The 16,828-nt window shown below is 34.6% G+C and overlaps 1 protein-coding gene across 5 annotated transcripts in view; it reads left to right on the top strand.

The window, feature by feature from the left end:
- LMNTD1 (lamin tail domain containing 1) overlaps positions 1 to 16,828 on the top strand; it is a 140,612-nt gene that overhangs the window by 88,325 nt on the left and 35,459 nt on the right. For all 5 annotated transcript variants that reach the window (XM_074268817.1, XM_074268815.1, XM_074268814.1 and 2 more), the window contains 2 exons: positions 9,205 to 9,404; positions 10,475 to 10,647. In XM_074268817.1, the coding sequence (XP_074124918.1) occupies positions 9,205 to 9,404; positions 10,475 to 10,647 (373 nt within the window). The remainder of the gene's footprint in view (positions 1 to 9,204; positions 9,405 to 10,474; positions 10,648 to 16,828) is intronic.

Consider the following 16,828-nt stretch of genomic DNA (forward strand, 5'->3'; position numbering starts at 1 on the left):
CAGTATAAAATTTTGAAAGGCTTATAAAAACAAATCAAAAAGATAAAGAAGCAATTCTCTCTTAACATCTGATCTAGGTTTCCCTTCCATCTTGCTATTCTTTTCTGGGACTCCCTAAAAAAGATCTAGTTGCTTCACTGGACTTTTCAAGAATAGTGTCTATGTACCTCTTGAAAAATAAAGCTGGGGGCTCTCACTAATCTCATCTCTAGAGGACTACAGAAATGATCAGGGCGAAAAATCAGGATCTCAGACATTCACCAGGGAACATTCACCTGTTCCCATAACTGCTAAACCTTATTAGTCTTTTATCAGTTTCCATGTACTTCTCTTTAGGGGTATTTATAAGGTTACACTAAATTTCCTAGTATTTCTGTGAGAGAAGATTTGAATCCTCAAGATGTAAAAAAGGAGGCATGAAGAGAGCTTAAATTATTTGCCTAAGGCAACAACCCAGAAATCTTTGGCTGAGCCTGAAGTATAAAAACCCAAGAGGACATTGTTTCCTAGCAGACACTCAGAACTCTCTTTTCTTTACAGCATATCCAGCAAAAGATCATTTACTCTTTGCTTGAAAATTTCCAATAAGGGAGAATTCTCTGCCTCCTAAGGCAGCCCAGTCCACTTTTTGATAACTTATGATTAGGGCATTTCCTTATAGAAACCTAACCATAACTACAACTTCTACCTATGGCTTCTATTTCTGTCCTTTAAGGCTAATCTGAACAAGTATAATGCCTCTTCCATGAGATAATTCTTCAGATATTTCTTCCTTGAAAGACAGCTATAAGGACAATACTTTCTCTAGGCAAAGCTTCCCCAGTTCCTTCAACCACTATGATATAGCATGTTAAGGGCCTTCACTATCTTAGTTGCCCTCCTTTTGCAGCATTATAGTTGATCAATAGCATTTCTAAAATGTAGCACCTAGGAGACCTAGAATTCTACTTGTGGCTTTGACTAAGACAAGAGTACAGTGGGACTACCATTCCCTTATTCCTTAAAATTATGTCTTATTCCTTTTGGAAGGGGGAAGGCTAAGATCAAATTAGTTTTTTGACCACCATATTGTATTGTTGACTCATTGAGTTTGTTAGCTGCTAAAATGCCAAACCTTTTTCAAATAGCCTACTGGCTACCTTATATACCCTTGAACTCATAATTGTGAAATTGATGTTTGAATTCAAGTTTTTAGGTTCAAAAAACTTAACTTCATCTTACTAGTCTTGGTCCAACATTCTTCCCTTTCAATATTGGGTTGAATCCTGATTCTGTCATCCAGTTAGCTAACCTTCCTAATGTGTCATTTACAAAGATGATGAGTATGAATTTATATGAATTCTAAATTGGTTGAATGATCAGACTGGAAATGTAGTCAGAGTCAGCTTGACAGTGGGTCTCCAATGCCGTTCCCTAAGGATCTACATTTGGCTTTGTGCTGTTTAATATTTTTATCAGTGACTTTGTTAAAGACATAGAAAGCTTGCTTTTCATATTTTTAGCCTTTCACAAGACTAGGAGGGATAGCTCATAAACTGGATAATGAAGTCAGTATATAAAATATACCTCCAGACTAGAAAATTGGACTGAAGCTAGTAAATCAGGTAAAATATAATAGGCCAAAAGTTTTATATTTGTTTTTAATAAATTGATTTCACAAGTACAAAATGGAGGAGACCTAATTAGATCGCAGTTATCTGAAAAAAAAACTCGTATTTTTTAGTGGATAGCAAGCTTAATGTAAATAAACTATGAAATGAAAGAACAAAAGAAAACTAATGTGGTCATGAGCTGCCCTAAGAAAAGTAGATCTTCTGGGAATAAGGAAGTGATTGTCTCATAGGATTCTGTTTCAGTCAGATCACATGTGTACTATGATGTTCATTTCTGGACACAACAATTTAAACAGAACATTGATAAGTTAGAGGATAATTGGGATAATAAAGGGCCTTGAGTTTACAAGTCATATGAGGATCATATGAGGAATCTGGAGATGTTTAACATGGATATGTGAAGATTTTCATTGGAGTGGTACGAATTGCTGTAGTCAAGTATTTATGGGGCTATTAAGTAGAAAACAGATTCAGTTATTACATTTGTTCTGTTTATTATCTCATATCAGAAACAGAAGCAATAGGAATAAGATGCAAAGGGGAAAATTTAAACTTGACACTATGAAAAATATAGCTATTCCTACATGGGATATAGAGGGTGTCCTTTAACAGAGTGTTTTTCAAGAAGAAGAGAAGTGACTACTCGCTAGATCAGATGTTAAAGCAGATTTCTTTTCAGCTGTGGTGTAGACTAGATGATCTCTTCTAATTCTAAGATTCTGTGAATCTTTAAATTTCTCTAACATGCTTAGCTATGCCTTTATCCAAGTCATAAGTAAAAATGTTAAGACAACACAAGACCAAGCATCAAACCATAAATAACTACTTTTTAAGATCTGTTTACCTAATTCCAAATCCATTCAACTCTATTATTTAATCCATGAAAATAGCATGAAAATTTTTATGAAATTCTTTGCTTTCTGGTGCTTCACTTTCTTTCTCTGTTTAAAAGAAATATAGAAAACACTTCATAACAGGATCTTTGTAATGACAGTGTTTAAAATTCAATTAAAAAACATAAATGTTGGAGTAAAGGTAGAAACTTGCTGACCTCTCCCCCAAATTGCTTCAAATTCCTTTAAATAATAATTCTGAACAAATTTGCAAGCATCAGAATACCTCAAAAGAGGGAGGAGAACATTTTCCAAACAAAGACAACTTAGAGGGTCAGCAGGTGGCGTCTGTAACACCATGATGGGAGTCCAGCATGCAGTCCCAGTGCAGGCCATGTGAATGCAACCCCAGTCCTGTCCCCAGTCCTGGCTGGGATCCATAGCAGGAACAGGTCTAGGGACTGTGAATCAGTGGCATTATGGGTGGCTTCCAGACTTCTTAGCCCAGAGATACCAAAGACCACTTGGAAGATCAGAAGAAAAGGTCTGTGGAACCAGAGTGGGAGTCCAGCACACAGTCCTGGCACAGGTAGTGCCCTCACAGCTCCAGCCCTCAGCAAAGCAAGGTCAGGGATACAGACCTCTGAATCAGGCAGCAATGGGGCCCAAAGACACCACTAATGACTTAGAAATTCAGAAGGAAAGGTTTGTCAGTAGAGTGAGAGGACTTTGGGAAACCATCATACCAAGAGTGGGTATAGGTAGTGGTGGTGGTGGTGATGGGAGCTTTCAGAGTCCTCTGCTCACAGGAATTCTCTTTTTTAGCACTGAGGAAGAGCTCTGTTGCTTTATTTAGCACACTAGATCTTACAGCTACAGTAAGGTGTGAATACTTCTAAAAATTCCAGGGCAGAAAAAAGTGCTTGTGTTCAGATCTCTAGAAGGAATTTTGAAAACAGCTATTCCTGAAGCTTGGGACAGTGCACCCTCCACCCTGAAAACAGAGCCCTACTTTATCAAAGACTTAAAAGTCAAATAATGGGCTGAAAAAAATGAGCAAACAACAGAAAAAAAGATTCTGACTGTAGAAAGTTACTATGATAAGGAAGATCAAAATACACACTCAGAACAAGATAATAAATCCAAAGCTCAGCCAAAGTCTCCAAGAAAAGTAAGAATTGGTCTCAGGCTATGGAAGAGCTCAAAAGGGATCTTGAAAATCAAGTAAGAGAGGTAAAGGAAAAATTAGGAAGAGAATTAAAAGCACAAAAGGAAATACAAAAAGCTAATGAGAAGAATGCCTTAAAAAACAAAATTGGCCAAATGAGAAAGGAGGTATAAAGATTCACTGAGGAAAATAATTCCTTAAAATTTAGAATTGATCAAATAGATGCCACTGACTTTAGGAGAAATGAAAATACAATAAAGCAAACAAAAACAACAGAAAAAGAAAAAAGTGAAATATCTCATTGGAAAAACAATTGATCAGGGAAATAGATCCAGGAGAGACAATTTAAATATTACTGACTTGAAAAATCATATTTTTAAAAAGAAGCCAGGACATCATTTTTCAAGAAATTGTCAGAGAAAATTGCTGTGATATTCTACAATCAGATAATAAAATAGAAATTGAAAAACTGATTACTTCCTGAAAAGAGATCTCAAGATGAAAACTCCCAGGAATATTATAGCCAGATTCCAGTTCTCCCAGGTCAAGGAGAAAATATTGCAAGCATCCAGCAATAAAGCAATTCAAGTATAGCAGAGCCATAATCAGGATAACACAAAATTTAGCAGATTCTACATTAAAGGACCATTGGACTAGGAATATACTATGCCAGAGAAAGTGGAGCTAGGATTTCAACCAAGCATAATCTACCAAGCAAAACTCAGTATAATTATTCAGAGGAAAAGGTGGATATTCAAAGAAATAGATGATTTTCAAGCATTTGGGCTCAAAAAAAACCAGAGCTGAATAGAAAAAATATAAATGTCATTTAGTATGTAAATGCTAAACCTTAAAAGTATGGTTTATTAACAATAGAAATCCCTTATGAGAATAGTAATATTAGCAAGCATACAGGAAAAAGGTAAAACCTCTAGGTATTATAGTGATAGAAATTGTGTTAGTTGACTGTCTTAGAAATATTAAATACATTGAAATATAATCCCTAGAAACAAACATAAAAGAATTAATAATTGAACTAGGTTTTAATTTCCCAGAAATTCAGTAATAAAAAATAACTCAGTTCAGTTCAGCAAACATTTAAAACAATTTATACATATACACACATATATACATATATATATAAACATATATATAATATAAATTATTAAGTGACTTCCTGGAACTATGTGTCAGCTATTGTTCTGGGTCCTAGGAGAACAAAGTTTAAATAATAGTCTTTCTTCTAAAGGAGCTTACATTCTACCTGATAAGTGAGAGAACATTTCTACCTCTACCCTAGTGGCAATAAGCTTCTGCCTTTCTCACCATAAACTTTTTTTTTTTTTTTTTTTTTTGAGGCTGGGGTTAAATGACTTGCCCAGGGCCACACAGCTAGGAAGTGTTAAGTGTCTGAGACCAGATTTGAACTCTGGTCCTCCTGAATTCAAGGCTGGTGCTCTATCCACTGTGCCACCTAGCTGCCCCTCACCATAAACTTTTAAAAGGACAAATTATTGAACCATATAACCTGTTATAAACTCTTTTTCCACTGTATAAGTTATGCAACTCTATAAATGGATCAAGGACTACTGCTGATGTACGCTTATATTTTGGTTACAATGATCTATGAAATCTCCCATATAGAGAAAAATTATGGTGTTTATTAATGTGGGGAATGTCTGCTCCCACTGATGAAAACAAAGCTCTTTTGAGGAAATATAAATATATAATAGAAAATTTGAAGTCTTCATAGTATAAAAAGCCAAAATCTGCAAATAGTTAGACATGAATTACCATGAGCCACATTTTCAGGACCTGAAAAGGTCTGGCCTAAGCAAAGAGAAATCAGGCACACTTTTTAAAAACATAGAAAATATGACTTAAAATCTTAAACTCCTTTTCACTGCCATTGAAGAATATTTGTTGATAGTCTTAACAGAACACTGGAGGGGGAATCAAGGCTTACCTGTAATTCCTCTCTCCCTGATCATGCATTTCTAAGGGCTTTTTTAAAAAACTCATCTTTAAAATGAGCAGTTGTATTAAATGATTGGTAAGATTTAGAAATTCTATGAACCTTTCAAATAGTCAATAGTCATCACACACTACTCCCATTGACCCCATTACTACATTGTAAGGGTTAAATATCTTCACGGACTCTAAAGATCAGTTTGATTGGTCTGGGTACACTGGATAGAGCGCCAAGCCTGGATTCAGGAAGACTCATCTTCCAGACTTATCAACCATGTGGCCCTGAGCAAGTCATTTAACCCTCTTTGCCTCATCTGTTTTTCTCATCTGTAAAATGAACTGGAAAAGGAGGTGGAAAACCACTTCATTATCTTTGCCAAGAAAACTCCAAGTGGGGTAACACTGAATCAGATATTACTGAATAACAACAAAATAGTTGATATACAGGAAATCCGTCTCATTAGCTATATAGCCAATTTTTAGAAATGGTATTGAAATTAGTGATGGCATATCACCTTATTCTGTTATCATCATTCATTGAGCCATTGCTAAGATTAGAAGATAATGTCATGTTTTAGATTGATCATTGATCACTGGTTCAGAATTTCAGCAACAGAATCACAGAATTTGAGAATTTGAAAGCATCTCTGGGATTACATAGTACTGTACTGTACCCAACAAAAGCCTTTCCTTATCCCATCTGGGCTTCAAATCCTACTTCCTATACTAACTATATGGATTTTACAACACTTCACATTCCTGAATCTCAGTTTCCCATCTGTAACTGAAGGACTTGAACCTGGTGCCCTCATATCCCTTTGATTTCTAAATAGATTTTCAGAACACTGACCTATTTTTTCTCCTTAGGGAGAAAAAGCATAAAATATGTTCCCTTAGTTGCGGGGTGGAGGTTGTATGTGTTTATAATCTTAAATGTAGGATTCATCTAGTGCAACTAGCTCCTTTTACAAATGAGGAAAATTTTGCTATAGCTTTTGATTCCACTTATAAATGGTGCAATTCTGGCTGATGGAGAACGTTTCTTGGTGGGGATTGTCAGGTCAAAATGAGCACAAATGACAAGAGAATCAATCCATACACTATTGCATTTCAGCCTTCAGCAAAATCATCTTTGAATAAAAAGTCAAGCACCAACTCTCCATCCACTGTCTTAGCTTGAAATCATTCCAGGGAGAAAAATCTACTGTCTGTGTGATAGCAGAGCTTGATGTTATTTTCAACCTCATTGAAGGTATATGACAACATTGATGGAAATATCATGCTAAAAATTATGGAAACAAGGACACATCCCAGCTTCACTCCACTGATGATTAGGAAAGCATGAAAGCATCATCCATTACCCAGAATCCATGCAAGCCTGACATTATGGAAATGATATATAATACTAATGAACTTCTGTGAGCAAACAAATTTTTTAATGATCTTCCAAGCCCTCATGACTGATAGTAACAAAGGTCTTGGTCATATTATTGAACATTGTCTGTGGATCTCTGTTCTGCTCCTGTCATTTCTCTTGCAGCAAGCACCATATCAACCATTTGTTGATCCTTTCTGAAGCCACACTAGTTCTGCATAGATAACTATCTTTTAGGTCCAGGATTAACCAGCTTAAGGAGGATTCTGCCAGGAATCTTGCCAGCAATGTCTAAGAGAGACTCCATCCACTATGATTATCACAGGACAATTTATTATTTGCTTTTCCTTATAGTGAGAGACAACAGAGGCATTCTAGACTACTTGGGAATAACCTCCCCTTGCCATATAACCCAGATGATTTCAATTAGCTTTTGTATGAACAGACTAGGAACAGATGAGGTGAAGGAGGCATTTTTTTTCTTTTTCTTTGCTGAGGCAATAGGAGTTAAGTGACTTGCCCAGGTTCACACAGCTAGGAAAGGTTAAGTGTCTGAGGTCATATTTGAATTCAGGTCCTCCTGACTTCAGGGCTGATGCTCTATCCACTGCACCACTGCTCTGAAGCAGACGATTTTTAGGACACCTTTCTAACCCCTTTATTACATCAGGAGATGAGTAGTTCAGTCCTTTTTTAAAAGGCTGCTCAGACAGCCACAGGGCTGCAAAATACTATTGCTACTTCAATCCAGTGAGACAACAACCCTATGCTGTAAGTTGCCTGTGTGCAGGACCAAATTGGTCTATATCTGCTGTTTTATCACTTGTTTACTCCACTTCAAGATAGGTAAAAATGGTAAAATGGTATGACTTACATCATTTTGACTAGCTCATAAATTGGATTTAAGTGAGGTCAAGTAGCACAATGTCATCAGACTTACTCTTTTCCAGTCATTGGAATCTAGTGGCAAGACAAAGTCAAGATGTCTGATGATAACTCAGAATACTATCAGTGTCTAATAAGCTCTAAACAGCACCTGCTTCCACCTTCATGGCCCATTGGAACAAATTTTTCTCATCCTCCCATTCCACTAGCGAAGTCTTCACATGCTTAGATTAGATATTCCTCTAAGTCATCACCAGATTTAATTACCCTTAACCTAGTTTAGCCCATCTGCCAGAACAGTTTTACCAGGGGGTGACTGCTGCATATGGTACACCTTCTTGGAGCCCCAAGTGAGAGTTGGGAGATAAGTAGTAGACATGAAAGGCAGAAAATGGCCCTAAAAAGGTCTTGGCAGCTCTCACATCAGAGGTATTAAAATTCCCATGACACCTTGTACACTCCAGAATAGAAATAAAAATACAACCAATACCTACTTCACAGGGTTATTGTGAAGAAAGTACTTTGGAAGGCTAAAATGAGAAATTATTAAACACATCTCTTATTTTAAGCCTAGAAGTTGATGCTAATGCTTTCTGCGAAGAAACATGTAATTGTTAGGGCCTAGTCAGGCTTTTCTTAATTTATCATTCTAATATGTAGAACATGTAGGAAACTGAAACTCTCTACCACTACTGACTGTGGTTGAGTATGTGAGCTTTATAACCTTCCCTCCCTCTTACTTAGCCTCTGAACAACCACTACTGCTTTATTAACATTTTAGGGTGTCTTTCTGCTATTTCCTATTCATCCATAACCAAGAGCTAAACTGAAATTATCCAAAGGATTATAGAAAAAAAGGCATTGTGGGTCCCACAAAACATCTGAAAATTTCATGACCCTGAATTTTAAGATTGGGTCTTATATACAAATATTTCAGGTGGGTTTGCCCTTTATATAATACATGTAACTTGGCATCATAAAATGTCTAGGTGCCATGCCAGTCAGAATTTTCTGAAATTAAAAATGTATGAAAATATATTTAAAATGTAAGAAAAGCAATATTAAAAAGTAGTTCTTTAATTTGCCTTTCTTATACTTCTGGCAACTCCCTCTATTACCTACTTTGATCTCACAGTCATTGATACAGTGCTTTACTGGTGCTGTCCTCCCATTTCCATCCTAAATTTACATTGCTGAATAATATGTGTGTGTGTATAAAATCTCTTAAAAACTTTAAAATTAGATTTAATAGATAATACAATTTTGATCATCTCAACACATTTTATTATGATAGGCCTAAGAAATAAAAAGAATTAAGCTCTTGAATACTATATTTCAGTAATGGGTTGCTCTCTTTAGGCTATTGCTTGGTATTCTCCTATCCATTGGAAGCAAGCTTGGGAGAGATTTGATTCTGACAGAAAACATGCCAGAAGTCCACTAATGTTATCATCTAAAGAACAAATGAATCAGGAAATACCATCTGCAGCAACCAAAGCAAAACGAGAACAAGAAACTGCATCAATGCTGGAGGAACAAGTTCGAGTTTTTCTAAAGAGGTACCCATATTTATTTTATTCACTGTGGTTGTTAACTAAGTACTAATCAAGGATCAGGTGGCAAGATGAAATCAGAAGGGGAAATGGGCCAACAGAGGTAGAGAAGAAATAGCACGAACTATTGCTACAAATTTGAAAAGGATCCATGTTGTAAAGTGCTATGTAAATGTGAAATTTTTATTTCACAATATTAATCCATGAAAGAGCTTTTTAAATTTTATTTTATTATTACGGTTCTTTACATTGTTACATGCTACAAATATAAAAATATGACAGAGCACACAAATGTCAGGAGAGGTGCTCTCAAAGGGTTTATATCATACAACCTACACAAGTTTTTTGGCCATTTCCTTGCTCATTAGCACCACAATAGAGGCAGCTAGATGATTCAGTGGCTATAGAGTTGGGCCTCAAGTCAGAACTGAATTTAAATCTTGTTTCAGACACTTAATAAATAAGTCATGTAATCTCTGTTTGCCCTAGAGACACCTAGGTAGCTCGGTGGATGGAGTTGTGTCTGAAACTAGGTAAGATGAGTTTAAACGTGGTCTTAAATATTGACCTTGGGCAAATCCTTAACCTGTGTTTGCCTTAATTTGCTAGAGATGGAATTAGCAAACAACTCGAATATCTTTGTCAAGAAAACCCCATGAATAGTATTGGTGTGCAATGGGCCATAGGATCATGGAGAGTAGTCATTCATGATTGAATGGCTGAACAACAATGAGGTAAGGTATTGAAGCTATAAAAAGGTTAAGCGGTTAACAAGCATCCCTTGAGTACCTATTTCATGCCTAATATTGAGTACTTCAATTCATTCCATAATTGGGTATATTATGGTAATTGCTGAAGTGAATTTCCTAAAGGATTCATATTTTAACATGAATTTTGTTTTTAGAGATGTTCAAAGCATTCATATCAGGTAAATGGATCGTAGAGACAGGACTATTTTCTTTGGATCTGAAATACAATTTTAGTTATCACAATCTTAACCAATTTGCAGTTTCAATCTAACAACTCTTTAGTTATTTGTCTATTATAAAAACATAATGCTTATTTTTATTTTACAGAGAAAAAGAAATCCCACCAAGTCTTTTCCCCAATCGTAGCCCATGGGGTCTCAGTCAGAGCTGTCTTGTACATCCTAACTACACGTTGTTTGGACCACTTACTGTGGGCAATGATGGGAGCACTGTGTGCAGACAGTCAAGGTCACAATCATCTAGACTTGACTTAAAAGCAGGTAAGCCAAGAAGCAGTTTTTTGTAAAAAGGGAAAAGGAGCAAGAATATGAATAAGTTCCTACTTAAATATGTAATCTTCAAGAGGAAAGTTCAGTAACTATATGTTCTTACTTTGTGGCCCTCAAATATGCCATAATAAGTCACACTGATATTAATTTATTTTAGTATAATTCCTTCCTAACTGATATCAGTGCATTCATTCTCTTATCGCTATTTGATTCTCCATAATACTATTAACTGTTATTACTAAGGCACAAATCTAACCAAAAACCTTCAATTAACGAAGGCATGCAGGTTAGCCATCTCTTCATTTCCCACTTAGCTGCATTTCTCTGGGGGCCCTGTATTTAGAAGGTGGGGTGGTGAGCTTCCAAGACCTCCATTTAAGCAAAATGTTCAAGTATTTTCCATATCCTAGCCAGCTGCAATTCCTTGGATTTCTCCATCATTCTCATATGCTGGGTACCATCTCTCCCTGTCCTGATTTTTAGCTTTCTTTCATAAGTTGTCTTAATTGTGATTGCAAGTTCCTTGATAACAGGACCTGTATTTCTTTTTCATCCTTGTATCACCAGCACTTAGCACAATTCCTGGCACATAAGCATTTAATAATGTTTATTGACTAACTGACCAACCATATCATTCTCTGTTTAAAAAATTCCAGTGAATCTATTGTCTAGAACAGAATCAAAACTTTCTGTTATTGAGAGCACTTCACAATCTGTTCCTACTCTACTTTTACAGGTTTTTAATACTTTACTCCCATCATATATTCTACGTTTCAGCCAAACAGGCCCACTTTCTGTTCCCTATAGTGATACAATATTATCTATCTTTGTGCCTTTGCTCAGACTATTGATGCTTAAATTGCTCCCTTTCCTCACCTCTGCTCCTTAGGACTCCTTGCTCTCTTCTAGACTTAGCTCAAACACCACCTCTCTCAACAAGCCATTTTTCCTGATTCTTATGACTCTTACTCTATTCTACCCACCTTTAGGACTTTGTAGTTATTTTCTATGTGTCCTGTATTTCCTTCTCTAGGAGCACTGTATTATTCTCATAGAATTTAAGCTCCTTGAGAGTAACAATACTTTTTTATTCATAGAATAACATTTGCTTATTCATTTGTTGCACACACGAAATATTTGAATAGATAAATGAAAAGAAAGACATTATCTATAACAAGGGCTATAGTTATTGTATAAATTATTATTCTGTAATATTGGTTTTATGCCTTAGCCCAAAGTATATTTTTCTTGATCATTAGGGTAGAGAAACTATTATTTTTTTGTTTTATTGTGATGAAAAGCTATTATCTCTCTCAGCTGCTTAATAAAGTCTTTCACAATAGCATTAAGGACTTCCCCTGATCTTCAGAGTCACAGCTAATCTATGATCTAACTTGGGAGCCTTCTCACTCACTCCATCATTGTCTGCATGAATTGATGTAACTATGCTGCAGTCTCATTCATAATCTTCTAGGAAATGCAACTCAAAGAATTTCTGCCATTGAGTGAAATTCTCTTGTGGTAAAGGATCCACAAATATGTCCTCTATATAGGAAATGATAAAAGGAACTGAAGATATTTAGCCTAAATGGAGAGAAGAAATATGCTATCTTCAAATATTTAAAGGACAGGTATTTGTAAGAAGGATTATATTTTCCTAATTGCTCAAAAGATAGAATTATATCTAATAGGTATATGTTAAAGATTAATGGAATCTGAGTCAATTAAGAAAAACTTTTAAAAAATTATTTAATAGTCAAGCAAGAAAATGAACTAACCTATGGGGGGTGGCAATTTCTTATCAATAAAAATCTTGATTTCCAGGCCAATGCTCCATCCCCTGTACCATCTAACTGCCAGTAGTATTTTAAACAGCACAATAAACTAACAATAATAAACAGCACAAAAGCTAATTACTTGGATCATATATAACCAGACTGAACAAAATACAATGACCTGACCCTGAACCATAGTGACAGATAAATTGAACAAAATGTTCTATTTTTGGATCCAGCCATTCTGCAGAGCAATTTGGAACTATGCTCAAAAAATTATCAAACTGTGCTTTGAATCAGCAGTGTTTCTACTGGGCTTATATCTCAAAGAGATCTTAAAGGAAGGAAAGGAACCTACATGTGCAAAAATGTTTGTAGTAGCCCTTTTTGTAGTGGCAAGAAACTGGAAACTGAGTGGATGCCCATCAGTTGGAAAATGGCTGAATAAATTATGGTATATGAATATTATGGAATATTGTTGTTTTGTAAGAGACAATCAGCAAGATGATTTCAGAGAGGGCTTACATGAACTGATGCTAAGTGAAATGAACAGAACCAGAAGAGATCATTGTACACGGCAACAACAAGATTATACAATGATCAATTCTAATGGACACGGCTCTTTCCAACAATAAGATCATTCAGATCATTTCTAATAATCTTGTGATGAAGAAAGCCCTCTATACCCAGAGAGGACTGTGGGAACTGAATGTGGACCACAATAGCATTTTCACTTTTTCTGTTGTTGTTTGCTTGCATTTTGTTTTCTTTCTCATTTTTTTCCCCTCCTTGATGTGATTTTTCTTGTGCAGCAAGATAACTGTGTGTGTGTGTACATATACACACACACACACATATATACACATATATATACATATATATACACACATATATACACATATATATACATATACACACATATTAGATTTAACACATATTTTAACATATTTAATTATAATTGGATTACCTGCCATCTAGGGGAGGGGGGGAAGGAAGGGAAAATTTGTAACACAAGGTTTTGCAAGGGCCATTGTTAAAAAATTACCCATGTATATGTTTTGTAAATAAAAAAGCTTTAATAATAAAAAATTAAATAAATAAAAGGAAAAAAGAAGGGAAAATGTTCTATTTTATATGATCATAGTAACTGCACTAAAACATTAACAAAAATTTCAGCACGAATGAAACATAAAATTTCTCATCTGTTCCTTGGCTGAGTGAAGAATAAGATCTTGGGTTCCTGGATAATATCTGTGGAGTGTTTATTAGGATTTTAGGTTTAAAGTACCTCATATTTCTAAGGATTATTTTCAGCAATGAATAGACAAGTGAAGATCGTTTTTATGTATTTTATTGCAATTGAAGTAAGGGAACATTTTCAAATATATGCATCTGATTTCAGGGCATTAATTGTGAGAATAAAGTAATAAGATAAGTGAAACAATGACCCCTTCACCATAATGAATTATAAACCAGAGAAACTTCTGTTTAAACCTTATTTTTAGAAATAGATACAAATAATCATATATTTACTTCACTAGGTAAAAATGTAATTTCAGCAAATGATCAGGTTCAGGTTAAGTCAACTTCTAAATGTTTTAAACTCTTCATTACCTGAGAAAGCCCTTACTCTAAAAACTAAGGCAAGTTTTACAACTACTACTGATTGATCCTTTGACTAAATTTCAAGATAGTTTAAATGAGTATTTTATATAAATGTTTCTTAGCTACAGAATGTACTTTGTCTATTGAATAGCTCTAGTTTGTCAGATTTGGGGGATGGGAGGGAAGAAGGGATGTCAATAGGTGTTAAATGACTTGCCCAGGATCATACAATGTCTGAGATTAGATTTGAACTCAGATCCTCTTAACTCCAAGACCAGTACTGTACCCACTTCATTTTAAATATAGGGGATCAGTCCAGGGTTCAATAAGTCATAGCACCTAATTTGCTGACCTCCAGTGAGATACATCATTTCAGAAGCTTATAGCATATGTTTTATGCAAACATACAATTTTTGTCCTTTGGGGATTATTTTGAAGATGAGAGAAAATAAGCTAAATTCTCTTAATGACTAAACTATTCTTTTATCATCTTTGGAAACCAGTTTACTTCTTTCAGACCAGTAACTTACTGTTCAGAAAGTTAATGCTTTGATATATGGAACAGTACAATGATTAACTCATTGCATTGAGAAGTAGAAATGGTAGAAGAATTATCTCAGCTAACTATGTGGGAGGACATAGGTAGAATTCAATTCAATAATACTCACTAGAAAACAATGTTCTGTATTGCCTTCTGAGAAATTGAAATGTACTAAAATTCAGTTTTCTTGCTCTGGTTTCTAAGAAAACTAATTCTTTTTTGGTAGAGTGACTAATGAGAATCTTGTTTATAGATCCCACAGAGTAAGAAGTTACCTATGCAATGTTTAAAAGCTTAAATAATAGCTCTCAGACCAAAAAGGGTTTTCTTCATCTTAGATGTCATAGAATTAAAATTGTACCCTTAGGGATTTATTTCTTTTGATTTTTAGTCCCTTTGGTCCTTTCATGAAATACAAATACTTCTTAGATGAGTAACATATTAAACAAATTCACACTGAGGTTTTTATGACTTATCAGAAACCACCTGCTCATGATAAGAAGAATTTTTTGTACTGTGAAGTAAATTTTTGAAAACCATCCTATTTGTTAGCAAACATTTAACTTTTCTGAGCTTCATCTACATGTTTTATTGGGTTATTTTAAGGATAATATTGTGAAATCTAAAGCATTATATAAATGTGAACTATTATTTGTCAAGAGGAAAGCAGACATTGTTGAGAGATGCCTGAAGACTTAATAATTAATCCCATTCATTTATAAGGAGATATGCAGTATATTCTTACAGGAAACTGTATCCTTTCTGATACATTGTAACGTTATAGCTTGGGTTTTTAAGACCAATCACATAGACAGTGATTATTTCTCGTGTTCATTATACTTGAAAGCAATGTAATAGAATAGATGGGAGTTCAATAAAGATATGGGTTAAAATTCTATCTCTGATATCTATTAGCTACATCTTCATAAGAAAGTAATTTAATATTTCTGAAACCTAGTTACCTAATCCATAAAATTAAAACAAAAGTATTTGTAGAATTTGGTGCAGAGGGATGTTGTAAGAATCCAATGAAAGTATATAAAATGTTTTGAAAACTTTCAAATGGTAGTCAAATTCCTGCTGTTATTAATTTATTGATTTGTATTCCTACCCAACATAATGCTGGGCATATCATAGATACTCCATACATATTAATTGAATGATTATCACAAAAGTAAATTAGAGTTGTCCAAAAGTAGAGAGAACTTCTGTAAGAGGGAGCAGGTGCTCCTTCACTAGAAAACTTCAAGTAGATATTAAATGACCTTGTCTTGGAAATGTTACAGATTTATCTGAATTCTCTTTGATCTATGAGTATCTATGAATAGTGTTCACCACATCTATAGCGATATAGACAGATTAACATAATATGTACTAAAGAGTTCTGAATTCAGAGTTAAGAAGATGTTTAGTAGGTGTGTGACTTTGGCTAAGTCACTTAACCTTTCTAAGCTTCAATTTCTTTGTTTGCAAGATTAGATGACCTTTGAGGTCCTTAGCAATTCTCAGTATAGAAACCTATCTACCTAAATTTTCCTCAATATGGAGAGAAAAGATTGTAAGGCATGATCCAGTAATAAGTCTTTTCTTTTAAAAAAAATTTCATTAAATATCGCCCAATTACATCTAAAAACTCTTTTAAAATTCATTTTTTAAAATTTTGAGTTCCAAATTTTCTCCCTCTTTCCTGCCCTTCTCCCACTTCTTGGGAAGGCAAGCAATATGACATTGATCAGCAGTTGCATATGTAAAATATGTATATGCCCAGGACAGGAAACCTGCTGTTATCATATCTAGACTCTCTCTGATCTTAAGAGATTTGATAATTCAATAATTCTTAAATTATTTCTCCTCAGTCCGTTTTCCACATCTGTTCTTTTTCTAATGAAATATGCCACATTTTCTTTGATTTTTTTTTCATTTTGACTTTGTTTTATTGTTTCTTGATATCTCATAGAGTTATTAGATCCCACATGCCCAATTCAAATTTGTAAGTGTTTTCTTAACTGAAGTTTTACACTTCCTTTTTCCATTTGCCCAAATCTTTTTAATGAGTTATTTTCAACAGTAAAGTTTTGTACTTCCTTTTCTATTTAGTCAGTTCTATTCAAGGTATTACTTTCTTCAGTATTTTGTGAGTCTTTTGCCAAACAATTAATTGTTTTTTTCATAATTTTCTTGCTACACTCTCATTTCTTTACTTATTTTTTACTCTAACATTCTTTTTTTATTTCAAAAAATTATATTTAGA

This window comes from Sminthopsis crassicaudata, chromosome 5 (assembly GCF_048593235.1).
Source record: "Sminthopsis crassicaudata isolate SCR6 chromosome 5, ASM4859323v1, whole genome shotgun sequence".
Taxonomy (NCBI): Eukaryota; Metazoa; Chordata; class Mammalia; order Dasyuromorphia; family Dasyuridae; genus Sminthopsis; species Sminthopsis crassicaudata.